Source organism: Amblyomma maculatum, chromosome 1 (assembly GCF_055883805.1).
Source record: "Amblyomma maculatum isolate TAMU_Amacu chromosome 1, ASM5588380v1, whole genome shotgun sequence".
Classification (NCBI taxonomy): domain Eukaryota; kingdom Metazoa; phylum Arthropoda; class Arachnida; order Ixodida; family Ixodidae; genus Amblyomma; species Amblyomma maculatum.
Genome location: NC_139344.1, coordinates 145,350,725 through 145,378,200, shown reverse-complemented (window position 1 = coordinate 145,378,200; position 27,476 = coordinate 145,350,725). Strand labels below are relative to the sequence as shown.

General features: G+C 47.4%; 1 protein-coding gene across 1 annotated transcript in view; it reads left to right on the top strand.

Moving 5' to 3' along the window:
- Window positions 1–27,138, top strand: part of LOC146204259 (cell adhesion molecule Dscam1-like) — a 541,302-nt gene extending 514,164 nt beyond the window's left edge. Inside the window, exons 12-19 of the mRNA XM_084589211.1 lie at window positions 461–701; window positions 2,173–2,271; window positions 2,377–2,562; window positions 11,423–11,716; window positions 13,281–13,451; window positions 20,021–20,188; window positions 22,020–22,228; window positions 26,942–27,138. Coding sequence (XP_084445337.1) covers window positions 461–701; window positions 2,173–2,271; window positions 2,377–2,562; window positions 11,423–11,716; window positions 13,281–13,451; window positions 20,021–20,188; window positions 22,020–22,228; window positions 26,942–27,070 — 1,497 coding nt within the window. The 3' untranslated portion in view covers window positions 27,071–27,138. The remainder of the gene's footprint in view (window positions 1–460; window positions 702–2,172; window positions 2,272–2,376; window positions 2,563–11,422; window positions 11,717–13,280; window positions 13,452–20,020; window positions 20,189–22,019; window positions 22,229–26,941) is intronic.
- The last annotated feature ends 338 nt before the right edge of the window (window positions 27,139–27,476 follow it).

Here is a 27,476-nt window from a genome sequence, read left to right as displayed (position 1 = left end):
GTATAACTGTGGATCCAAGGTTGCGTGGGCTCGATTCCACTCGCAAAAATACTGCACCCAGTTGGCAGCTCCTGCCAGTATGATGTGGTCTCGTGACGCAGCACAAACCTCAGTGCGTCGTACGAGCATCGCTGCTGTATAGGAGCCTGTAGTTGAAGTTCTGATGCTAACGCACTAAAAACGGGACGCCCTTTTCTCTCTTTTTATTTTTTTTTTTTTCACCAAACGGGGATACTTCGCTATCACTAGGTCCCTCGTCACTTGTGAGAAGGAGCTCGCTGGAAGTCCATATTCCTTTTCACAGCATACCTCAGATTCGGCTTTGTAATTTATATCGACCGCGTCCGGGCACTCTCAATGAGCTCGGCGACCGACGAGCAGAATGCGAGAATAGCTCTTTATAAATCTATTACCTCACTTCCGCTCCACGCCGCTCACAGTGAAACGACTTGATGTGCAGCCGCCCAAGGAGGAGGACTGGAACGGCCACCTGAAAGGTTACTACATCAGCTACCGGCCGGTCGGCTCGAGTGAGCAGCACTACCACAAGACGGTGGAGGTGCACAACCCGCACCAGCGCCAAGAGATACACCTGACCAATCTGCGGTTGTCCATGTCGTACAGTGTGGCCATACAGGCTTTCACCGGCAAGGGCACCGGCCCCATGTCGCGCGAAGTCCTCGTCAAGACTCTTGACGACGGTGAGTGGCATGTGCCAAATTCTCCTGCGCGGTAGACCATGTCGTCCCTATCAGCGTAGTTCCCGGCGGATTTCAGGGGGCGCTAATTAAGCACTCCAATCTGCTCATCCTGGTGGCGGTGAGAGGTGTCCCATAGAAAGTTTTGTCAATGTATCAGCCTCAACGCATGCAGCGTTCTCTATTCAACTGCACGCAGAGTTTGTACGCCGTAGATTCGCGAATTACTGCTCAAGTCGTATTGTGTCGCGTACTTTGTGTATTCAGCTTATAATTATGTGTTGGAGGCTCCATAAACGTCTTCACTCAATAGTACGCAGTCCTTTCCTTGTCGCACTAATATCAGGCATACTGTTGGCTCAATATTTATCAACACCTTCATAGATTCGATTGGTCTCGAACAGAAAGTCTCTAATTGCATACCTTCCATATTATGCATCTCCTCTTTCTCACACCGTCGACAGCCAGACGTAGACTTGCATAGCCTAGTCCAAAACGTTTTGCAGCTATGAGTAGAATGTCTCCTTTCTAGGAGAGGAGTGCTAGGTAAGCTCATGTTATGAATGTCTACCATCCAGTGTATATAACAGAGAGGCCCTCTCCGCTATTCACCGGGTGGTAAACGTTTAAAAACCTCCGCGGCGGAGCTTTTTAAACGCTTGACGCGAGGCTAGCTGCCAACTGCACCTGGGAGCGTTTTGAGGCGCAGGGGTGTGGACAATCAGTGCAGTATACTTAGAAGCTATTGAGTATAGAAGCAGCGTGTGAAATTCCCGAAACGTCACTTATTAATGTCGCGTATCGATGACGCAACATCGGTAGGCCATCCGGTTTTGGCAACTGAATATTGTAGGGGCCATTTCAGGGAACAGCTTTCAACATGGTGCAGACGCTTACGATTATAGGCAAAATTTTTCCTTAAAAAGCTCATTCGGCCCTACTGCCCATTTTCGGCTTTGCTATCCTCTCTCTCTCTCTCGTACTTCGGCCGGCCACCGCTCGGGTTTCCCAGATATTTGATAGCTGTTGCGTCGGCTGGCAACGTCTTTTCTTTCTTTGTGATATGTTGCTACCGCCTCTCACCCACCACCATCACGTTGTTTAACGTTTGCTCACGGGTACATAATAATATGTACCACTGCTCGAACATTTTTCTTTTTTTGTTTATCATCTGAGAGAAAACGACTGCTGGTTTTCTCCTGTAACGGGGATAAGAAGGCTTCCTTCTTTTGCATTTATTTTCTCCCACATAAATCCACCTATTAGTTTTATATGCACTCACTAGCCCGTTATAAGAGCCTTTGCAAAACCCTTCATTTCTACAGAGTACTTCGCCTATTAAAAAAAAAAAATCAGACGCTAAGGCCCCACTAACGGGCATCAGGATTAAGCAACACGCTCACATGTCTTCCACATGCACGCATTCAGTGACTTCATCGATATGACGCATCAGTTTTACTTTGCCTCTCCACAGTCCCACCGAGCCCTCCTAGCCTCGAAGTGGTTTCCGTATCCACAAGCTCCGTCACCTTGGGGTGGTCGCTGAAGACATCTTTTGGGAACCCTGTGACAGGTGAATGCTCTTTTACGTTCGTTTAGATATTTTATATCATTTGGCGCAAACGGCGCTTTTTCTTGAGGTGGCAGCTTCATGAGCTTGCTTTCGCCTTGGACGCAGAGTACGTTCTCCACCAACGCAAGGAGGCCGACCACTGGCAAGAGACACCCATCTCGACGGCGCAGCCCGTGTACACGGTGCGGGACCTCGAGTGCGGCACCACGTACCAGTTCTACATGACAGCGCACAACTCGCTCGGCCGCAGCGAGCCCAGCGACGTCATCCGCGCCAAGACGGACGGCGCCGGTACGGAACGCTGCTCGGGCACCTGAGAAATGGGAGAGGGGAGAAAGGTGTTCATGTATAACGAAAGGCACACGGCTAGCATGGTCGGAGACGCGAGGAAAGTGTGGCTGCTACCTCAGGCTCCCAGATTCACTAAAATGAGAGAGCCGCCACGAAGAAGAAAAAAATTCTGAGCGAGAATTATCACCTCTCTTTCTTCCAGGCATTCTGCATATTTAAACAATATGCATATGCGTCAAAGGCGCCGTATATATTTACCAAAAGTAGTAAAAAAAAAAAAGAGGGGGGGGGGGGGTGCAGATGGCAAGCCTACAAGCGAATCGAGGCCCGGGCGTCCCGTATATTTGTCGTACCTAAATATTTTGGACATTTTCTCTGAGTTTTGAACTTTTTTTGTTTTACATCCTGTTCAACTCGAAGATAAGAATCAATATATCCACAGACGTTCCCTCGGCAGGCTCCTATAGTTATCCCTATTTTTCAAACACGCCCCATTAGTTTTTGTTTTTTTTTTGTCTTTTTTATGATAGTCTTATGGCGCTTTGTGAGCGCAAACAAATCTTTACAATAAAATTTTTGCCCCGCATCCAAGGCTTAGACCATTCCCATTAACGTTTGCATAACAGCATCCTCTTATTGTACATCCCACAGTTGCCGCACAATTAAAAGGCATCCCAGAATCCTGGCCCTGCACTTTCTAGCTTTTCGTTCTTTGTGCCCAACATCAATCGTGTCGAAGCAGTGCACGGAGCAGTAATGTAGATTCCTGCCCATTTGACAAGCATAGTTACTTCCTTCGGAAGCGCGCCTCCACAAGTTTTACGGCCAAAGCATATATTTAAGAAAACCGGTTTATTACGTACAGCCGGAAGCTCTCGACTATGGCGCATTCTTGTCATCCAGACAACTGTGTGCACCGCCTCATTCTAATATAGCTACACGTTCCTATTTTTCCCAGTCTCCCTTAAATTCGATTACTTTGCAAGCACCATGGCCGCCAAAGAGCATGATATCTGATCGCGTAATGATAATGTTCAAATAAACGCTTAAAGTATGCGCTCAGGTTACTATGATCAAACTGGTAGCCCTTGCCTCTTCTTGACCAGTGAGTAAGAGAACGTCTTTCAGGTTTTATAGCTCCGCCTTTTGGGTCTTTCGTTTTCTTTCCCGCTGACATACGATGTTGTGCGAGTTTCCCTTGCGGACGGGGCTTGCAGAAGTCCAAATTTGCGACGACCTTCCAGATGACATCTGAAGAAAAGTGGGCAAACACGCACACATTGGAGAAGAAGCAGAAAAAATCAAAGAACTTTGGGGAAATAGAGAATAAAAAAAAAAGAATGGAAGCCGATGAAAAGAAGCGCACGCAGTCAATAATATAGTGCCTTGGAAGCCGAGCTGCAGCCGCGGGCTGTGCGGCACCCCCTCAGACACCCCCATCGCCCGCTTTGTACCGGACCGAGTCGCCACGAGTCCCGGCGCGGCATACAGCGCGTCAGTCGCCACCGCTGTGTGCGTCAACCAATCTAGATTGCTGGGTCGATGGGCCCGCGCGTCGCGAATTGCTCCGGGGACGGGAGCAAATAAAATACAACGTCTTGGAATTGCTCGTGTTTACTACTTTTTTTTTTTGTCCCTTTTTTTTCTTAATTCTTCCTTTTTCTCGCCGCTTGGTATAATTCGCGCTAGACAGGCAGAGACGAATCGGGGAAACGGGCCGCGACAGAGGTGGGCCCGAGCCCGCGGTTAATGTATAGAAAACTCGGCGCCTGCAAGCAGATGTTCGCGAGCGAGAGTCGCTCGCGTGCGCACCTTGTGACGTCCGCTTAACCTCGCTCGATGCGCCCAAGTTTTCGCCGCCTTAATCTCGCCCGGAAGCGCGCTTGTCCTGGCAGCACCCGTCAGGTGAGCAAAGACGAGATCGAGCAATGCAACGACGTTTCTTTTTCACGGCGTCCCCGATTCAATTATGAGATGCGTTGATTTCCTCGTTCTTTATCGAAGTACTTCAATCTTCCCATAAATTTCCTCCGTCGGTGTTCCTTGCAGCTCGCCCGCTTCCGCTTCCCCGAACCGTAGGGATTTCTGCTCCCGTTCACGCACATAGGACGCCCGAATTAATGTCGAATAGCGTGCACACGGATCGTTAACCTAGCGGTAAAAGGTGCAAAAAAAAAAGTAATTTCTTCGAATGAAACAACACAAATAGATCGAGTAATACAGAGTCAAGTCTCTGGCGCGCTGTTCTTGTATTCGGTTTAGGGCCAGCGATGGTGACCAGTAGCCTTAGCTCCTTGCCTGCGCTTTCAGACGGAGTCGCTAATTGAGATTTAATCCGAAACACCTGCGTGGCGGCAAAACCAGCTTGCCGTCTGGCGCCATTGGTACGCGGGACGTAATGCACCAGCGCTTTCACACGCTTGCATTGTCGGTGCCCGTAAAAGCAGCATTATGCGGATGTTTCCAACGTCATGTCGTAAGCTGGCGTACGTTCGCCCTTAATGGGGAGTTATAGCGTAGAGAGAGAGAGAGAAAATAGCGGCGTACTGCCATATTCCGAGAAAACGAAAAGAAGGGCAGAGAAGAGCGAGACTGACGTATCCAGCCGTGATTCATGGCTGCCACCGCCCCTAAGCAAAATTTTATACTTCTTTAGCACCCATTACCATTGCCACTCACGGTGTATTGCATGCATTTCTTTTTAAATTATTCGTGGCGTTTACATTGAAAAGCTCTCTACTCATTTTCGCGGAAGGTTTCGCTTCGGAAGAGGTTGTTCTAGTTTAAGTTCCGCCGCTTGTATGTCTATACACGGTGCCCTATACAAAGTTGCGTTCGGCAACAGAAGTATCGAATAGCATAAAATATTTCAAAGACAATGAAACTACACTGCGACTGCTAACTGACGTAATCTTAAGCATTTGTTATCTCGGTTTGGTTTGGTTTGTGGGGTTTAACGACCCAAAGCGACTCAGGCTATGAGAGACGCTGTATAGTTCTTTAACGTGCACTAGCATCGCGTGTCGATGGAATTATATAAACAGGTCTGGGGTGCGACCTGATGCTGGTGAACACCTCCGGCAACGCACTCCCTCACCAGAACAGGAGTTGGCCACCCTGGTGCAGTAATTCGCCGCAACCTCCCATGATTAGTCTAATAAAATCCCGGCCCTCAGTCGCCAGCGGCTGCGGAACAACTGACCACGGCTGCGGTGCGACCTGTGCCGCAGCAGGGGGCGCTAAGAATTACTGGCTCCGCTGGACAGGCCGCCATTGGAAACTGATCCTGGCAACGTTTAACACTAGAACCCTAGCTAGTGAAGCTAGTTTAGCAGTGCTGATAGAGGAACTAGAGGGTATGAAATGGGATGGCATAGGGCTTAGTGAGGTTAGGAGGCCGAATGAGGCGTATACTGTATTGAAGGATGGGCATGTACTGTGTTATCGAGTTTTACCGGACAGACGACAACTAGGAGTAGGTTTATTTGTCAACAAGTATATAGCGGGTAATATAGATGAATTCTATAGTATTAATAAGAGGAAGGCAGACATCGTAATTAAGCTTAATAAGCGGTATAAAGTGAAGGTTGTACAGGCCTATGCACCTACATGTAGTTATGATGACCAGGCAGTTGAAAGCTTCTACGAAGATGTACAATCGGCAATACGGAAAGTGAAAACGCAGTATACTGTACAAATAGGGACTTCAATGCCAAGGTAGGGAAAAAGCAGGTAGGAGACCAGGAAGTAGGTGACTATGGCATTGGTTCTATAGGAATAGCAATGGGTAGTTACTAGTCGAGTTTGCAGAGCGCAATAACTTAAGAATCATGAATACCTTCAGCAAACGAAAGAACCAAAAATGGGCATGGAGAAGTCCTAACGGGGAGACTAAAAATGAAATTGACTTCATACTGTGTTTAACCCCCGCCATTATGCAAGATGTAGAGGTAATCGGGAAAGTGCGATGCAGTGACCACAGGATGGTGAGGTCCCGAATTAATCTAAATCTGAAGTAGAAACGCAACATTTTAGTACGAAAGAAGTCCATCAACGAATTAGCGGTGAGAGGGAGGGCAGAAGAGTTCAGGATCTCGCTACAGAATAGATATTCAGCTCTAACCGAGCATGGCGACATTACCCTAGAAGCAATAAACAATAATTTCAGATATTATTACTGAGTGTTCTGTAGAAGTAGGCGGTAGGATAGTTAGAGAGGATACAGGTAAGCAGTCTAAAGAGACGAAAGATTTGATTAAGAAAGGCCAGAGTATGTAAGCTTCCAATCCAACAGACCAGATAGAATTGGCAGAGATATCACAGCTAATTAATAAGCGCAAAGTGGCTAATATAAGGAAGTATAACATGGAGAAAATAGAGCATGCTGTATAGAACGACAGAAGCCTTAAAGCGGTGAAGAAATTAGGCATGAAAAAAAATCATATTATGCGCTAAAGGACAAGGCGGCCAACATCATCACGAATATGGGCAAGATAGTAAAAGTAGCCGAGGAGTTCTATACTGATCTGTACAGTAGCCAAAGTAGTTAGGACCGTAATGAGATTGGCAGTATAGGGAAAAACAGTCAGACGTTCCACCAGTGACGAAGGACGAGGTTAAGAAAGCAATAGGAACTATGAAAAGGGGGAAAACAGCTGGAAAGGATCAAATAACCATAGATTTGCTGAAGGACGGGGGGATAGCGTGCTGGAAACACTGACTACCCTGTAGACGCTCAGGTACCTTAAAAATTAGACCAATCAACTTACTGTCTGTTACGTATAATGTATTTACTAAGGTAATCGCTAATAGAATCAAGACAACCTTAGACTGCAATCAAGCAAAGGATCAAGCAGGTTTTCGGAAATGGTACTCTACTATCGATCATATCCATACCATCAACCAGGTGATAAAAAAATGTTCGGAACCAGCCCTTATGTATTGATTACGAAAAAGCATTTGACTCAGTAGAAACCTCGGCGGTGATGCAGGCATGGCGAAATCAGAGTGTAGACGAGCCAAAGTTCTGGAAGATATATATAGTGGCTGCACAGCAACCAAAGTTCTGCATAAAGAAAGAAAATTCCCATAAAGAAAGGTGTTAGGCAAGGAGACACGATCTCCCCAGTACTATTCACAGCTTGCTTAGGGGAAGTATTCAGAGACTTTGAATGGGAGCAGTTAGGGAAAAGGGTAGATAGAGAATACTTCAGTAATCTGCGATTTGTTGATGACATTGGCTTGCCAAGTAACTCAGGAGATGAACTGCAAAGAATGATTGGGGACCTAGAAAGGAAAAGTAGAAAAGTAGGCTTGAAAATCAATATGCAAAAGCCTCGGGAAGGAAAAACAGTTTACGTTAGGTAGCGAACCACTTGAAGTAGTAGGTGAATATGTCTACTTAGGACAAGTAGTAACCGCAGATCCGGGCCATGAAAAGGAAATAACAAGAAGCATAAGATTGGGATGGCGCGCATTTGGCAAGCACTCGCAGATTATGACTAGCAACTTACCGGTATCGCTCAAGAGCCTAGGTCGGCGGACTCACTCATGAGTCTACTCACTCGGGCTCACTCAGGCTCACACTCAGATCATGATCTGAGTCGTGAGTGAGTCCGGACTCACACTCAGATCATGATCTGAGTCGTGAGTGAGTCCGGACTCACACTCAGATCATGATCTGAGTCGTGAGCGAGTTCGTACTCACACTCAGATCGTGATCTGAGCCGTGAGTTCGGACTCACACTCAGATTATGACCTGAGTCATGAGTCCGGACTCACACTTAAATTATGATCTGATTTTGAGTGAGTCAGGACTCACATTCAGATAATGGTCTGAGTCGTGAGTCCGAACTAACATTTAGATCATGATCTGAGTCGTGAGTCTGCCCGGACTCGCATTCAGATTATGATCTGAGTCGTGCTGAGTCCGACCTGAGAAAATTCCTATGAAATCAAATGAATTCTTGCTCAGCGGTTGAAGAATCATGATCTGAAGTGATCGAGTGAGTAATGAGCACAAGTCGCTAATTAGATCCTAGCGGACTCGAATTGCCTGTGCAATTCTAATAATGAATAAGGTTCTTGGTGAGCTGACGATACAGAGCAATTTCGTTGTTTTTTGTTACGCAATTATTTTGACTGGCGATTAATGCAGGTAATCGAACATTTGTTTTCGTTGGCGTGTTGTATTGCGGTGGCTATATAGTTCTTCCCTTGCTATTTGTTTGTTTCAGAACATCTCGCAAATGATTTCACGGGATAGCTGTTTATTGGTGCACAGCGATGCGAACGAGCCAGGCTAGCCGTGCATAGCTAATAATATCAGGCTAAGTTCGAAGAGTCCATTGTGTTACCACATTTTTTAACGCTCTTTCTTATCGTGAAAGAACTCATAGGCTCACTACCACAGACCAAGAATCTCGTCCGATATTTCTTTTTGTGTGCCATTGCTCTAACCGGGTAGGCTGTTTGAGGAGGTCACAAATACGTGGCTACGTATATCCGGGGACAAAAGTGGTATACTCGACGCGAACCGCAACGATTGCATTTTTTCTGTATAAAAAAATGTGCCACACAAAATTTCTTGGACAAGATGGCCAGTGTATCAAGGGGAGCACCGTTATGCATATCTCAGAAATAACTACTTCTCTTTCGGAAAAATCTGTCGGGCAGTTTTTTCGCAGCGCGTGGAGTATACCACTTTTGTCCACCACCGCACGTGGGTCATTTAAACGCATTCCGGTATAGCGAAAATTTTGCTTCGGTCAATTTGGTCCAAAACCTGCCCAACATAATTCGCCTCAATAACCATCATCGCCTTACATTTTGCCCACCCACCGCCGTAATTTGCCCTCGACTGATTTGGACAAAAATCTGTCCAATTTAATATGACTATCACGAACAAGATGGTGGCCTCCAAATTTGACCGGGCTGACCCTCAAATTTGGTCCACTCACCCCAGTAGATTGACCTCGGCCGATTTCGGACCAAAATGAACGTACAACATAATTCGGTTACGGCGAACACGATGGTGACCTCCTAATTTTGGTTCGGGTCACATACGGTTTACCAACCTCGAAATTTGATTTTGTCCAATATGCATGAAAAGCGATCAGTTCCTAATTGCATTGACCATCCGCGACACTATGGTTACCTATAAAGTTGGACATGACCATTTCCAGAATTTGGCCCAGGCCACCTTCGAAATTTCACCTTTACAATTGGTATCCAACCATTATGGACTGTGCCCGACAAGACGGCAATCGGCCATTTCCGAAATTTGGCCCGTGCTATAGCTAAAAAGACCGTGCTTTCGTACTATAATCTGCTTAAAAGAGATAATCCCTGCCATATTTTTTCCTTTTCCTGTAACCTTTCAACTCGTTCATTACTGAAGAAAACAGTCTAAACATGTAATGTTACACTTTTTTTTTTCTATTTATATTCCGCGTTTTTCTCTATACTGTCTTCCGCCTACCTATACAAGCTCTAGGACCGTCAGTCGTTGCTCGTCGAGAGTGGAAATGAGTGAGTCCATGATGAGTGAGTCCCGATGAATCGAAATGAGGGTGCTCAAATGGGTCGTGAGTTGAAATGAGTGAGTCCAGATGAGTCTGAGTTCAGATGAGTCGTGAGTCAAAAATGAGTGAGTCGAGATGAGTGAGCTCAGATGAGTCTTGAGTCGAAGTGAGTGAGTGGCGATGAGCAGCGAGTCAAAAATCAATGAGTCGAGATGAGTGAGTTCAAATGAGTAGTGGGTTGAAATGAGTGAGTGAGCCCTAATTAGTTATGAGTCTGAGTGAGCCCGAGTGAGTCGCCAGCTTGCGTGAGTTTGAGTTCAGGAGTGTGAATGAGTCCGGGCCTTGTGAGTCTGAGTGAGAGTGAGCCCGCAGTTGGACCAAAGTTTTCTGAGTGAGCCTGAATGAGCGCACGTGATTCTGCTGACCTGTGCTCAAGAGGAAAGTATACAACAGTTGCATCTTACCTGTACTCACCTATGGGGCTGAAACGTGGAGGCTAACCAAGAGGGTTCTACTTAAGTTGGGGACAATGCAGAGGGCTATGGAACGAAAAATGGTAGGGGTAACATTAAGAGATCGAAAGCGTGCAGAGTGGATCAGAGGAATAACTCAAGTCACTGACATTCCAGCTGAAATTAAGAAGAAGATATGGGCATGGGCAGGACATGTAGTGCGAAGAGAGGATAACTGATGGTCGCTTAGGGTAACAAACTACATTCCAAGGGAAGGAAAGCGTAGCAGGGGGCGGCAGAAAGTTAGGTGGGCGGATGAGATTAAGAAGTTGGTAGGGGTCAAGTGGATGCAGCTAGCACAGAACCTGGTTAAGTGGAGAAATAGGGGAGAGGCCTTCGCCCTGCAGTGGGTATAGTCAGGCTGATGATGATGATAATGGCATCGTGCAGCACACGGGCGCCTTGCTTTTCGCCTCCAGCGAAAAGCGGCCGCCGAGGCCGAGATTCGATCCCGCGCCCTTGGGAACAGCAGTCGAGCGCAGTAACCACTGCGCCACCCCGGCGGCCATTTATTCTTTGATTTATGTATTTCTTCTAGGTAGATTTTTTTCTTTCGTAACGCCAAAGCGAAAGCGGCAGAATCTGCAGGCTATGCTTACCTCGCTTTTGTGAATGGGCTTGGATGCTCGCGCGGAGCTGCTATCGACACTTGTGCAAGAAAGGAACTATGCTAACTGCGTCTTCAGTGCTTTCATATTTTCCCGTTCTCACCCTACCTTTTATCGCAAGTGTGCAATTGCCTTCATTCATGAAATCCGTTGTGTGGCTCCGTTCCATTTCGCCTACGCACGTACTTAGTTCCTTCTTTTTTTTTCTCGCGAGCAGCGCCGCTGTCGCCGTCTAAGGAGGAGTTTGTCCAAGCCTCCCAACGGCACGCCAGCCTGAGCCTGCGCAGCTGGAAGAGCGGCGGATGCGAGCTGCTCGACTTCACGGTGCGCCTGCGCCAAGGCCCCGCGCAGACATGGACGACGGTGGCTGAAGGGCTGCCCGCCAACCAGAGCCAGCTGCTTCTGCGGAACCTGACGCCCGGCGTCACCTACAACGTCCACGTGGTGGCCAGGTCCACGGCGGGTGCCACTGAGGCGCAGTACGAGTTCACAACGCCTAACGGCACCGCTCGTCAGTATCTCGGCCTAGCTTATTTGCTTTTGCCCTGACTAGTATAGTAACACAGAAGCAGCAGGCGCTACCTCGGTCACTGACGAATATACGCCCCCCTCTTTATTTTCAAGGTGTCCATCACTACAAAAAAAAAAATCGTACTAAAAGGTTGTTGAAATTGACTTTATTTCTTTAGTATTACTTTTTTTTTTTTTCATAGCGTATGCCTATATTTAAGCGTCCCTTCGTGCCGCTGTTTTAGGGGCATTGGGGATCGCCATCGAATAACGACTTTTCCCTCGTCCTCCCCCATACCTGCATGAGTGAATGAATGATGTAAGCAGCAATAATGCTGACGGTTTGCCCGGCACACAATGCACGGGGAGCGAAACGGTACGAGTGATGAGGGAAAGCATGGCGACGCAGAATGCTGTATAGGAGAGCGGGCGTTCGGTTAGCATTCGTCATGAACTGCATGCCATTAAAAGCCACGAAAGTGTTTACACCCATCACAGAATGGTGTTTCGTGTTCTTTCTTTTTATTTATTAAACTGTCCGTGCGCGCCGTCTCCTCGTGCGAAGTGTTTCGTAATTAGAAACAAAAAAAAGAAAAAAGAAACAAGCAGCGTCACTCGTTAGCTCTCTGATAGCGCCGGAACGTTTGCACATTGCCCAACGCTTGTCGTGACTAGGCAGAGTGGGCGGGGAGAGGACACTGTCGTACTGACTTTCCGTTCCGTTTCCATTTCACGTATCTGTCTTGCAGCCACACTATAAATAAAGCATACCCTGAAATTTTGGGCAAATATACTTTTTTTTTTTTTTCAGAAAAATAGGTTGCGCACGTAGGGTTTTTTTTTTTGGGGGGGGGGGGGGGGGATATCGTAAGATTTCACCGTAATAGTCAATATATCCACTGATCTTCTCTCGGGACCCGTGCGGTTGTGTACTATGTATTGTTCAAAATGCTCCCGATTTTTTTTTTTTTTTTGTGTCTCAATGCGAGAGCAAGACAAAGTTTATAAACAGGATTGCGCTATGCATAATAAGATCAAACCATTGTCATCGCCATTGTTCATAACTGTATATGTTACAATATTCTACAGTTGCCTCACAATTAAATGTGATGCTTAAGAAAGCTCGATTTGGAGAGAAGTTGATTAAAATGCAACCTGCATAATCATTCAAACTTCACCGTTCCTTAAAAACCTCTTTTCCGCGTTGCCTATGCGTGAGATGACACGCAACTAAAGATTAAAAAAAATACCAATGAGTTCCTTAATCCACTCGGCAATCGTTCCCGACGCCCTCGGAGACTCCTGAGCAAATTTAGCATCTGTAATTCAAAACGCGCAGGCTGTTTCGACACCGGAACGGACTTTTCCTGATCGTGATTTCCGCGCAGCAAGATGAAACGACCAACTAGCCCAATCCTAAGCTAAATATATCTGCTGTCTTAGGAGACCACGAGGCAATTCAGTATGCTCTCTTCGTTCATTTTGTAAACTCCCTCTGCCGAGGCACGTGTAATAGCAAGATTGCGACAAGCTCCTCGTCCGAATGTCGCGACACGTTCTCGCAGACGTGGCGTCGGTGGAGGCCACCTCGTCGCAGCCCAAGCGCTCGTCGCTGCCCAGCATGACAGACCTGGAGATCCTGGTGCCAATCCTGGTCTCCAGCTGCGTCGTGCTCATCGTCATCGTGGTCGGCTGCATCCTCTGCTCCAGGGAGTCCCTCTGCTCCGACAGGCATTGTGAGCACAGCTCTTCTCTTTGCTCTGATTTAAACACTTAGCGTGTGGCCTTTCTCATCCTAATCGCTTACTTTAACGCGATAGCGGCGCCATCCGCCGGCGTCATGAGCAGAAAATCACGAGCATGGCCCTGGCAGGCGCTATAGCTGGAGGCTGACATGACCGCGCACTGGCTGGGTTTCCTGACATTACGTTCGGCAGGAGCTACCAACTCGGCTCTCTCGAGGTTGATATGAGAATCAGCCTGCCAGGACCCCTGCATTCACGTTACTCCTAGGCCACGCAGTTACGCTCATACGGCAGCTGCACCACTTTTCGACAATTCCGCAATATTCAAGGATTCAAATCCATATAGGCTGCAGATAAGGCATGCAAAATATTTTGGCGCTAGCATTCAAACTAATGACGAAACCAACGATTAAAGCTCGAGCTTTTTCTCAAAGCACTGAAAGACTGCGGAGAAGCTCAGTGGTGACATCACGGACGGTAACATTTTTATTTTCGTTGCTTTCACCCTCATCCTGCGGGGCCTATTCTGATGCCGCTAAAGAATGTTTCTAGAATTTTGCTAGGGTTTTTACTTCTACAAACAGAGCGTTTCTAGACAGCAAATATACTGGTACCGTCAATGGCGTTATCGTTTGCTCCCCACCCGTCGCTGTGCTGTGAGGAGAAGCCTGATAGCCGTCGTCGTTTTAATCGCTAATTGCGCCATTGCTTGAAATGCTGGCGCCATGTATTTCGTATAGTTAAACTTCAAGCTATAATCAGTCAACCACTCGAAGTTCATCGAAATTTAAAGATGGTGCAGTTTCTCTTCAAAGCGGGGCTTTTTGCATGTGGCGTGATAGCCAACGCTATCGCGTAACGCCATTAAGGACACATGTTAAGTGTCCCCCATAATTAATTTTTTTTTCAACCGCGCAGTGCTGGCAGCTGAATCCCTTCAAACAGCTTCGGATTTTGAGCTAATTGGTGTACGTTTTGGTGCTCGGCAAATTGAACATAGGACCTTCGCAACTAGAGACGAAACATCCACAGAAATGTCAATTTTAAAAAGGGTCTTTATGCTTGTAGATGATTTTCGCCTTCTTTGGCTTGCATATGCCGTTGGCGCTGCGATAGCGGCGGTGTGCAACGGATGGTGCACGGTGCTCTTGAAAGGTGCCCGGCACCGTAATGCTTTGTTGCTTTTTGTTTGAGGACCCCAACAAACTGCACCGTCCATGCTGCAAGGCGGAAGCGTTTGGAAGCAACAGTTGTCGATGGCTCGACTGCGATGGGCCGCGCTCCGCTTCGACTGACCGCATGCACTCTCATTATATCGAGGGATGTCGCTGTTGTATCTTTCGTGAAGCACATATTTCGAATTATGTATTATAAATGTATGAGCACACGGGCACAGCGAAAGAAGCGTACGCGCAGCTACCGACCGCAGAATGCCGCTCTCGTCTCAGATGCCGCCCTCGAATGCCACCCTTTCCCTCAGATTTGCTACGGAGAGATGCTTTCCGTTTATCGCCGCTCTGATAACCGCGTAGTACAACCCGTTCCATGCAGTGTATTTTCTCTCGACAGTATCTAATATTACTTGATAGAGCGCTCCCTTCATATCGCACGAAATAATTAGAAATACGTGCCACATTATGCGGACCCTGAGCCGGAGGACGTGCGTTCAATCTCAGCCGCATAAGAGGCAGAAATCATAAGGCACCCGTGTGTTGTGCGATGTCAGTGCGCGCTAAAGAATCTCACATGGTCTAAATTAATCCAGAGCCCTCAACGCCCCTCATAGCCCATTTTCAAAATCGGCAGCGGATTTTGTTTCATGCAACTCCTGTCCACGAAACGGGTAGAACATATTCGAGAGATGTATGTCGGTACCAAATCTGCCCGGTGGCGATTTTAGTCTCAGGATCCGCGGTGAAGCGGTGAGGCAGAAACATATCACGATCACACTCGAACTTAGTCGTTGCGTGCTTCCCACATTCGCTGTCGGCAACCTGTTTCTGACTTCTTTGATATTTGCGCAGTCCACGATCACGCAGTGCTGTAACAATGGCCTCATCGCCGAGAGCAGCCCTGATAAGTGTGCATGTATTTTATATCGCAAGGCACTGAAGAACAAGGCCGTTCTGCTATGCACAAAGCGTACGATTGTACAGCCCACTCGGGAGTGGCAACAATGAACCGGCGCGTTGCATGTCGTTAGTGTTTTCCTCCAGCCCTGCTTGTGTGAGACGCACTTTAGCTCACTTCTCTAATATCCCGGTTCCTGTATAATAAGTGCTGAGAAAATGTACGAGTACGCGTTTTTGCATCCAAACCTGCTTCCAGTGAACTGGAGGCAAGCATTACGCGAACGTATACTATATATGGGCTCAGTGTGTCGAAAAGCCTTCGCCGCACCTAGGAAATGTCGGGGGAAATCTTGGCATCGTTCCAGACGTACCGGAAGAAATACACACGGGATTTTGTGTCAAACTTATGACGCAACACTTCTTTGTACAACGTTCAGAGTGGTTTCACACCATTTCACTTCTGATTCAGCAAATATCTGCTATAAAAACTGGAGGCTACTTTCTGGTCTGGCGACATATGTGTCTTTAATGGTATGCCGTTAACTGCAAGCGTAGGCGTCCACCTAGAAGTGAAGCAAAACTACGCCTTCCTTTCACCAAAAAAAAAAATGTTCTTCAAAAATTCATGGAATGGAAAAAGCGATGTTCAAAGTGCTATCGAGTCTGATCCTAAACCGAGGCTTGAGCAGTCCCCTTAATTTTTTATCCTGTGATTGTTCCTTTTTTCACTTTTGAAGCCGCTACTTGATTAGGGATAGTCAGGGAGAGGCAGTACATGAAACGCAGTTCTTTACACCGTGGCAGAGGTTTGATTTCGCGCCGACATATTTTTGTTCCGCAGGAGCAAGACGAGCCCAGGTTCGCAAATTCAGCCCAGACCGCGGCGGTCTCATTTTGGTAAAGAAAGGTTAATGAGTAAAAGCTTGCCAAATGCCAAATTTTATGGTGCGCGCTGAGGAGCCTCGGAAGGGGGGGGGGGGGGGGGGGGGGGGGGCCTAAGTAAATATCATGCCATTCATTGTATACAGTGTCTTACAGCTCAAATTTTAGAAGTTATTCCGTGCATTGCAGAAGGTGCTGCCATTTCGTCAATCACCAGCATTTAGGAAAGAGGAAAATCTAGGGACGGTAGATGCACAGCTCTAAATGTACAGAAACAAAAAGAAAGCAGGCTCTATAGCGTGTCTGCATTTCATTTCAGTTGTGGCAGTTGTGCGTGAGGCCTTCAAAGAATCTCGGAAACGTATCCGCAGACACGGTTGGCTAGCGACGATTGCCGCGCGCACGGGGTCCGCAAAACGCATTTCAGGCCTTGTATTTCCGCCGTCAATTTTGCTTCTTTTCTTCCAGGCAGTGTGAAATCCCCACGCGTGACGCTAAAAATTTTCGCCTTCAAATTCTAAGCAATCGCCAAGATCCAGTGACTTCGATCGACCTGCCTCAGAGTGTTTACCTGTGGACTTGTTCTGGCTGTGACAGGCACGCACCTCACTCTGCCCTTGTCGCCTGATAACGCACGCACAAACTGTGGCAGAAAAAAAAAAGTAGATTTTCAGGATGCGGTGCGGATATGTAAACGAGTTGTGGGTAAGCACGGTAGCACGATATTAGTTCAGTAATTTGACTTATGGTTAGCGTTAGTGCTTATTCAAATAAAATTGCCCTCTGTCTCGTGGCGTGAGAGACTCAAATAACATAGCTTTAGTCTCCTTTATTGTGTGACGATTTTTAACATTGACCGCATTGCAAAACCTCTTTGTAATGCTTGTGCTATTTTCACGAACAAACGTTTTTAATAGGAAACAACTCATAGTTTCGAAGAGCTGGATTACCCAAACCCTAGATTAAGCATACAAGCTATGCCATGACTGTTGAGCTTCTGGGTGAATGCTTTGTAAAGGCAGCAAGCTTAAATGCCCTTCATAGTAATGTAGTGACAGTGAACTATCGACTCAGTGTCGGCAGGTAATAATCTCTTGGTTGCGAAGAAGGCGAGCTCCCAGCTTTACGCCCACATGATAGTAATCGCTTCATACAGAACTCGAAAAAGACATGAGAGCGGCGGACAAGCAGGAAGATACAGAATTAAGCGAAATTGGATATTACAATAAATCGCATAATGCCTTTAATAAAGTATGCTTTTACAGCATGCGCCCCTGACAAGTAAGTTATTTCGAGAAGGGGGGGGGGGGGGGGGGAGGGGTTATCGAAACATTCAAGGTCAGGGCTTTTAGCTATAGTGCTGTATTGTCTTTTTATTTCTTTGTAATTATATGATCCAGCTGATCGGGCTCAGTCAAAAGGATGCTCCTTCACATTGGACATGGACTGAAGGAGGCAAGCCTGCCAGGGTTGTTAGCTAGGCACCACAATATTTCCTTGCTGCTACATACGCAAGCAGGAGACGTGCGTATGTAACTGCTACCTTTCAAGATACAAACAGCGCATAAATTTGCAACTTCATTAAGAGCTCTTCACAGTGCTGGGAAAAAACTGCAAGTGTCTCATAAAGAAAATCCCTCCTTCACTCACTCGATCACTCGCTCGCTCATTCACTCAATCACTCTGCAGAGCCTAAAAAGAAGCCTGAGCAGAAAGCGTCTGAAAAATGGAATAACACCTCTGTTGGTCATTTCTGAACAACGCTTTGGTATAAAACAAAAACAGTTAACGTATAGACTTCTGATTTAGCACAGTAAATCAATAGTTAATTTTACTATGTTCAACTCGCTCAAGAGACGGGCATGCTCCAGTTTATCGCTTCGCATTAGATTACGTTCGCCATCAATCACTGACAGATTTAACCGCTCAATGCGCTCTTCGACTGCAATGAATACGTATCGCGGATTACTTTTTAACGCATGCGTTTTCTTAGAGCTTCCGCCTGTTTTTCGGAGATATGAGGAGCAAAGAGAAAAGCAGGAGGAGGAAGATGAGGAGGAAAGGCAGGGAAAGAAAAGCAGGGCAGCGCGTTAAAGAAGCGAGCTGCTTTCGAAGTGAAGACACGCTATTCCAGACTCGAGGCTCAATGAGGAGATAAAAGTGCGACGCATACGTAAAAACAGTTGTGTGTATGTGTCGCACGCACCACTTCAATAAGAAATCGTGCGTGCGGCTCATGCACGCGTCAGACATCTTAATTAATGCGGTACTCCTTTCGGGCTGATATTATAGGCCCTTCCCTATATTAACTACGTTTTTCTTAACGTGAATCGTGGTTCTAATAATGCCTGTGCATTTCACAATAATGAAACTCTGATGTTAGAACCCTTGGTGGCCACTTGGCATTCTCGACAGCATTTGTGAGCGTTCGTTCAAGAAATCGTTCAGTGAAGGTTGAGCTATCAACTTTTTAGCCGCTAGATGTACGCGAACACTTCGGCCGAGATATACCCCGCCGGGGTGGCGCAGTGGTTAGGGTGCTCGACTACTGTTCCCAAAGATGCGGGATCTAATCCCGGCCTCGGCGGCCGCTTTCCGATGGGGGCGAATAGCAAGGCGCCCGTGTGCTGTGCGATGTCAGTGCACATTAAAGAACCCCAGGTGGTGGAAATTTCCGGAGACCTTCACTACGGCGTGTCTCATAGCCTGAGTCGCTTTGGGACGTTGAAACCGACAAGCCGAACCAAGCCAAACTTCGGCCGAGATAGTTGAAGAGCTTATAGCGCAGAGAGGAAAGAGACTGCGACCTTGCGCCATCGTGCGCGCAAATGCAATGGCCAGGAAATATGCGTCGCCGGGTGCGGGGTATTAGACGGCTGAGCTTACGGCGCGTACCTCGCGAAACACGGGGTCGCATCCCCGATTGTTTTATGTGGTCGATGCCTATATACCTATTGAGGTTCAGGTTGTAAAGTATGATTTGCGGGATACGGTAATTTAAGTTACGAAACATGACTGAAGTATATTTCTTCATCTTTACCTGTGCGCTGTGAAATGAATTGCACTATCTGCAGAAACTTCTGGCATATCCGAAGCACAGAAGACGGCACTCGGTCCGTTATTTTAACGTCCCGAAGAGCGGCTCAGGCTTTGAGGGACGACGTAATACAGGGCTGCGCAGAATTAAAATTAATAAACCGCCTCTCTTCGATTTAATGCGTGCTTATGCGCGCTCGTTTCACTTTTGCGAGTGTTTCCGAGTGATTAAAGGTGAGTTATAATCCCTGCAGTTACTCAGGTGAGTTCACTTGCTTCATTTTTTTCACCCCGATCATAAAACATGCTCTCGCTGACTCCCAACTTTTTTTAGAGCTACCGAATAGGTGGGAAACATCGCAACTTTGGCCGTGATTTGGACAGGTCTTAGAAGTAGCCGACAAGCAGGCTTCTGTATGGGAGCAAACCTCAGACTGTGGCTGCTGCAGCTGCGATTTCACTGCCCAGCATATTGAGAAAAATTCTGCGTAGCCGGGTCTAAAGTGGTTGTGCGGCGTCCGCCTCTATACCGCACCCACAAATATGCCTCATTGTCATATACCCTCGCAGGCGGCCGGCCTGATCTTCGGGCCACGTACTCGGAGGAAGTGGTCGACATGAAGGACCTTGCAAATACGGCCGAGTGCATGGCCCGCTGCGAGGACGGTATGCACCACTCGGCCTCGCAGATGAACAGCCGCTTCCCCGCAGGACAGTCCATCTACGCGCAGAGGCCCGGTAAGGTCAGCACCACGCTTCGCCAATACATGCGCCACTCTCCCAACAAGGCTCGGGCATAGGCTTATACAGACAACTGTTTCTAACGCACACTGTACTTCATTCTGTCGCCGGTTAGCGAAGGAAATGCCCCGACTAGCACTCCTTGGTGTACACAGTTAAGAGCCTGACCAAAAGCGTTACGGTCGTTTTCTTGTCAAGTGACCCTCTTTTAGATCTGGCATTTTGTGCAATAATTTCTCCATAAGGTAGCATGGTGAGCGCTAAATGTGCAAGTGAATTCTTCTGCCGCTCGAGCGACAGTTTGTACTTGCTGCGCCAACAGCAAAATGCTGTCGATCCCCGCCACGGGAGTTCTAGAGTATCAAGTCAATCCCCCTGCAGGGACTAAACGGATACGCTGGACTTCACATGATGGAAACACAAGGCAACAAACATCATCCATCTTTTTTTTTTTTTTTTTTTTCAACATGCACACCTTAATTTTCTGCTTGAAACTACCTGTGTGCATTAAGGAGCCTAAAAATGAATTCGCCTTACAAATGATTTAAATATTTAGAAGCATACTCATATAGGCTCTAAATTCACTAATAATTTGGCCATATGTGAAGCGTAGAGTGTACACCTGCATGCTTAGTCCACCGCCAACGGAGTTGTTTAATACCTCACTAGCTTTCGATTTTCCCGCAGCATATGCTGTATGATATTACTGCCCCTTGACACGAGTTATGAGACACACCCAATATACACCGAACGTTTTCTCTACCAGAACTCGAGTTGGAAATTACATTGTTTCACTCTGCACGAGCGAAGCTTAAACAGTAACCGAATAGATAATCTATTGCGCGAAGCAGTATTTGGTGCTGGGTAACTAATTATTTGTGCGGAATTCCTTACTTTTTTTATTGCCTGACACGGGTAGGAAATTTAATTTAGAAAGTCATGAGGCATCAAGAGAAGAGCGTTAAGAGAAATTCCATTTAGTGTAACCTCTTGCCTTAAACTGACCGTGTGGTACATTTCAGGTGCCCTAGACTGCGGCTGCGCCTGTATTTTGTCAGGCCGCAAGAACGCCTAGTACATTTGCGCTGCGAGACACTGGGTTTTCAAAGCAGGCACTCGTGCTGCAGGTGTTTAAACTTAGCTCACATTATTCTAGACCATTTTCTTTTTTTATTACTCTGAACAGAGCTGTCGTTGAATGTCACGTCGTTCGGGGTTTATTGCAGCACTCAAGCATTTCCTTACTCTCGTTCCACAGCAACGTCTTGAAGTGCACTTGCGGTCAAAAAATAAATGGTCTTTTAACCAGTGAATGAACTTTCTGTGTAAAAGTTTTCACGTGTCTCTAGGAAACGTGTCTTTAAGAATTCAGTTGAAAATTAGCAGCATTTTAAAAATTTCCAACTAACTTATGCATTTAATTCATATAAAACAATTTCTTTTACGCTTACGCCCATAATTAAAGTATTAGGAATGTGACCTGAGTGATTTCGTTTTTAATAAAATGAATCCTGCGGATTTACGTGAACCTCACTGTAAGAGCCAGCAACAGAGACGGTGCTTACCATTGTTCACGCTGGTAATGGTAATGGTAATGACCATTCAAAGTCGGCAGGTATCGCTTGACACTCTGAATGAATAGCACATTCCGCGGAAACATTATATAACCAATCGAACAGTACTGCGAGGAACCGCTATTGTGGGACATGGATATGTCCCGCACACAGCTGAAAGGTCGCTGACGAGCAATACTGAATGTAAATCATACTCGCAACATACTGGGCGGCTTTTCCACCTGACACCACGCTTCCCCTCTTTGCACGCGCAGTAGTGGAAACGGAGGACGATCGGCACCCGTACGCGATGCCCTACGACGTGTTGCACAGTGGCGGAGGCGGCACTGCAGAGGGAGCCACGGCGGACGAGGGCACCGCTGACGGCGCCGGCTGCCAGAACCACCTCGACGGCAGGAACACGCTCAAAAGGCGGTCGGACCTCAAGGATCACCGCTCAAACAACATTTACATCAGCCGGCAGGTGCGTCCCTCGTCCGTGCCTCTAGGCGAAGGCGTCGAGGCACCCTAGTGCTTCTTTGCCGAAGTCGGGAGCCCAGATGGGCGTACGTCGTGTATGGGAAAACTCGACGTTAGAAATATCTTTAAAAATAATAATAAAAGCTCCACGGGCATTGAGAAATTAAACTGCACCTTTTGCACCTCCCTGTCGACGAATTTTATGCAAAGGACGTTCAAAAAATTGCCGACGATTACGTTACTTCGTAATGGGAAATTTTAGCGCAGCTCATCAGCTTTTCAACTTTTCTATAGATTGAGGCAAAGAATTCCGGCAAGACATGTATGTACAATTACGAAATTTTTTTCACACATTTTCTTTCTTTAAGAAACACTCCATTAACAGTTCTTGATCTAAACGCATATGTGGACTGCGCTACAACAGGAAAGGCGACGGTGGCACTAGGCGGAGTAACTGGGTACGCAGCGGCAGACGAAGGACTTTTACAGGTTGCGTCGCTCATGGCTGAGAAAGAACTGGCAGAGAATAAACTATTATATGGGCGGGCGGTTCGAAGTGGCGAACGGCGGTGGCATTTAGGCTTGGGCGGTGCGGGCTACCGAGCATTGCATCGAATACAACCAGCGTTCCGTTGAACGCATGAAAGTTCACCGGCATTCTAGGCAGAATCCACTTCTACGGCGGGAACATGCGATGCCGGCAGACGCTTTCCTGGTCCACCCGGTAACTTGGTAAGCCCTCCGCGGCAGTGCGCGCATGCGCAGTGCAGAACCTGGTTACGAGGGGCACATGACCTTAAATGTAGTCCCCATCGGATAAGAAACACTTACGCCACCGAAGCACTATAGTGCAGGCTAGTGTATGCATGCCGCTGTAGAAGGATGAGAGCAGATGACGACACTAGCGGCGCGCGCTGCGCTTACTGTGGGGCGCGAGCGCGTACCCTTCACTTTTGCACTGAATCGGGAGTCCGGCGGCGCAAGGTCTGGTCCGTTGGTTTGTGGGGTTTAACGTCCCAAAGCAACTCAGGCTACGAGATACGCCGTAGTGGATGGAGGACTCCGGAAATTTCGATCTCCTGGGGTTCTTTAACGTGCACTGACATCGCACAGCACACGGACGCCTTGCTTTTCGCCTCCATCGAAAAGCTGCCGCCGAGGCCGGGATTCGATCCCGCGTCCTTGGGAACAGTAGTCGAGCGCCGTAACCACTGCGCCACCCCGGTGGGGTAGTCTGGTCCGTAAAGTAAGTTATGGAAAACGGCCTTCCTCCTCCTTACACGATGGCATGCAGAAACTACCTTTCCCCCGGCTACATAAGGTCCCGAATGAAGTTCGAGAGCGCTCCATTTGCAACGCCATACTGCGCTTTCCCACTTACGGTACGAATCGATGGGGTGACCTGCAAAGAGACTGGTGCCGCTGCGTGCCCACGTGGCTGTGGAAAAGGGGGTAGAATAAAAAAGGCTTTGTAACGAGAAAAAGTGAACAGAAACACAATTTATAAAAACCAAGAGGTCATATCACAAACGCGCGCCAAACACTAATACCGTTTCTCATATTTCGTGTTTATTTTGCATTAGCCTGCTCCCTGAACGCGAGTCTACAGTAGCGTTTCAGGAAACGGAGTGGGGTCGTGCCGGGTCAAGCTTGATTGCGATTGAATTGGTTGTGTAGCAACGGCAGATGTGCAATAAATTCGGCCCCGACCGTCTTGACCACGATCGAAAATCCCCGTGTGGCCGCTGCACAAATGATCATGTAATGCATATACATCTTGCGCTAGTATCTCTGTCGAAATATGGTGTGCTTCTGGGAAAGAGGACATTTAGGTCTTTCATTTCAGTGTAACATATTTACTTTAGCTTTCTAAATAGAAAACATTAAAACCCACGAGGTATATTAACTAATGCCTTCGTTCACGATGTTAGAACTATTGTGAGCCCTCCACGCATCTTCTTTCATTTGTACATACCATCATCATCGTCCCGCGGCGCCGGCTCCGGCACGCGCTTGGGTTTTGTCCATCGGAATAAACGCCAGACACGGCATCCCTTGCCTTGCCGTCTCGACCTTGCCCTCTCAACCTGGCCTTCTTCCACACTATGTAGAGCGGAGAGACCGGCAATACACAACAGAAGCAATGTTGAGAAAGACGCAAGCAAAACTAGCGTTCACTTACAAATAGGTCTATTTTCTGCACCTGGTTCGTTTTCATTCAAATCAATGTTTCGCGGTATTATCAGCACGGAAGGTCCAAAAGTAAAAGCAAACAACGAATGATCTCCACAAATGATTCTGCAGTGTATGCCACCAAACTGGCGCTAGCAATTAACGCATCAAGCATAGCGATATAAGCAGTGTGCGCGTAACAGTAAAACGAGAATATAGAGAGGCTTTTGTCAACAAAAAAAATAACAGCAGGCAACCAGTCATGCAAAACGCGCCAAGCTGTTTTCCCTCTACTGTAGCGCATGCAGCACATACAACACGTTCTGGGGACGTGAAATGCTTTAAGTGGATGGCAGAAGGCCCGACAAAAAAAAAAAAAAACATGAACCAAGCATGCTTCAAGAAAAAGGAGGAAGCAGAGAAAAGGAGTGAAACCGGATCCGACATTTTTACAAACCTTGCGCCAGCTCTTCTGCATGCTTTAACGCATGACTGACGTATGCGCATAATAACGAAGCACAGTTGATAAGGACACATATGCTCCTGTGGCCGGTGGGCTGACTAATTTGGGACACAAAATTACTCTTGTAAGAAGCAGCTGCGGTGATATTTTCGTTATACCACTAAAATAAATGACAGCGCATGTTTGGTTTGGTTAGTGGGGTTTAAAATCCCAAAGCTACTCAGGCTATGGAGACGCCGTAAAGGAGGGCTCTGGAAAATTCGACCGCCCGCCTGGGGATCTTTAACGTGCACTGACACTGCATAACACTCGGACGCCTTGCTTTTCGCCTCCATCGAAAAGTGGCCGCAGCGGCCCTGATTCGATCCTGCAAGTCTTGGGTACGGCAGTCTAGCGCCGTAACCGCTGCGCTACCGCGGCGGGACGGCTGCGCATGAGGAACCTAGATTAAATTTTGTCTTCCTCGGATAAAAGAACAAAATACCGTTGGCATCGCATTTATTAGAACATAACGCTTACTCTACAAGGAGTCAGCTGTTATTCGTTTACAAAGAGCAGTTAAAGCCCGCCGAAGTACTTGCATGAAATATTAAGCAAAGTTTCCTTATTCCTTCCTTGAATTCTACCAGCAAAAGAAAGCAACAGGCAATGTAAAAGCAAACGACTGTATGTACATTCTATCGATGAACTGTCAAGAGATGTCAAGATAGTGGATGTGGGATCTTATAAATCCCACATCTACTCTGTTTCACGATGCGGTACCTGGCGGCCTTGCGCTATGAACTGTCTTGTTTGCAAACGATGCTTGCTAGAGGTTGGTAGGCGACATAAGCGTGGCCGACAGTGTATCAACCCACAAATCGCTCGAGTTGCTCTGTGACAAGGTCACGGAGCCATTGATGCAGCGTGTCAAAAAATATATATATATATACATGTATAGACCCACGGACCAGAGGCTGTCTTGCTGCAATCGGAGCATGCCAGTCAATGGATCGATCCCTCCGGCTTTCACCGGCCTAGCCGCGGAGAAGCCGCTGAACCGTTAATGGGCGAGGCGCGATAGGCCCGCGCGTCGCACTCAGCCTCGCCCGCGGGAGCTTCGCGCTAATATATCTCGAAAGGTGAAGGGTGAAGGCTATATACCGAGCGATCATCGCGGGGATGCCGAAAACTTCCGCTCGGTTAGTAGCATGGCACTGTTCCAAGTACCACGAAGGCCCGGAGATTTTCTTTGTAATTCGTCACGTATGGAGGTAGCGGCCGTAACGATCTAATGGCGACCTGAGTTCCCGCGAAAGCTGGGCATGGACGGGAGCTGACCGCAAGTAAATTGCTTTTGGCTGATACGGTACCGGACGGGAAGTGCGTGCAGTGCAGTTAGCGCTTACTCGTCCTTTTCTTGTTGGCTTAACCGCACCCTTAACGGCCTTGGCTTCCATCAAAACCGCGCCTATGCTAGTATGACTCAACTCCGAAGCTTTCAACACACCGCTTTTCGTGCCCTGTTGGTTCTCTTGTTCCTTGCCGCCAAATTAAAAAAAAAAAAAACAGTCCAAGGGCTTAACGAGAACGTGGAATTAGTTGCCTGGTAAGATTGTGGCCGGCACCGGGTAAGAGAAAGTATATATCAAGTATACCAAATTTGTCGCGCATTGGGTCGTCTGTGCCTCGTATTTTATTTAATGCTGACGTTCGTATTTCTTTCTTTGTCAGTGATTTTGACATACGCGGAAGCTATTTCATTTTGAACTTTAAAAGGGTGCCGCCCATAGCGTTCTCTCAAAGCATCAAACCCTGTTACTATCAAAGAACGAGCCTACCTGCGCACAGGAAACTTCGCTAGCTCGTGCAGGAGGCCGCGAACAGATAACCGGGCCCCATAGCGTAATTTTCATCTCCCTTCACACTTTCATTTTTTCTTTTCGCCTGTTCGATTTGCGACTTTTCTCTGCGTCGATAATTTATTTATAATTTTCATTTGTTCGTATTCTCTCTTCTTCCCTTCCCTTTACCGAACGTGCCCTGAAATGGCGCATGGGCCGCCATCCTGTACCATCACTGACCCGTTGGATGTGGACACAGAGCCTGACCAGGACAAAGCCACGGGAGCGGCCCTACGAATCCCTCATGGTGAACATGAACCCTTACCCGGCGGATGGCACAACAACGTCCACGCTCTCCAGGAAGGACCAGGAAGACATTCAAGTGTGACCCTCGGGCGGTTCCGAAATGCCGCTCGGCTGCCTCATCCCGCAGTTCGCTCAGACCCATGCTCAGAAAAAGAGACGTCAAATGAACTCGACCGAGGCGAGTGAAGCGCAGCGTTCAGGTTTTGCTCCCGTTGCAGATATCGCCATTCAGCTTCTGTTGGTTCCGTCCGTTGAGCAGGACAAAGAAAGAAAGTGGAATGTCTAATATCACACTCCCGCTAAGAGAAACAATTCTCAGGTCACTTCGCTTTTATTGTACGTTGCCAATGAACGGCAAACTTCGTCGCGGTTGTTTTCGAATAGTCGCCATTAACTCCTCTTCTAAACAAAACTTAATATGGACACATACAAACGCGCAATTATTTCTGGCTGTGGCTTCGGCGTGACCGCCGTTGAAAAGAAGGCCC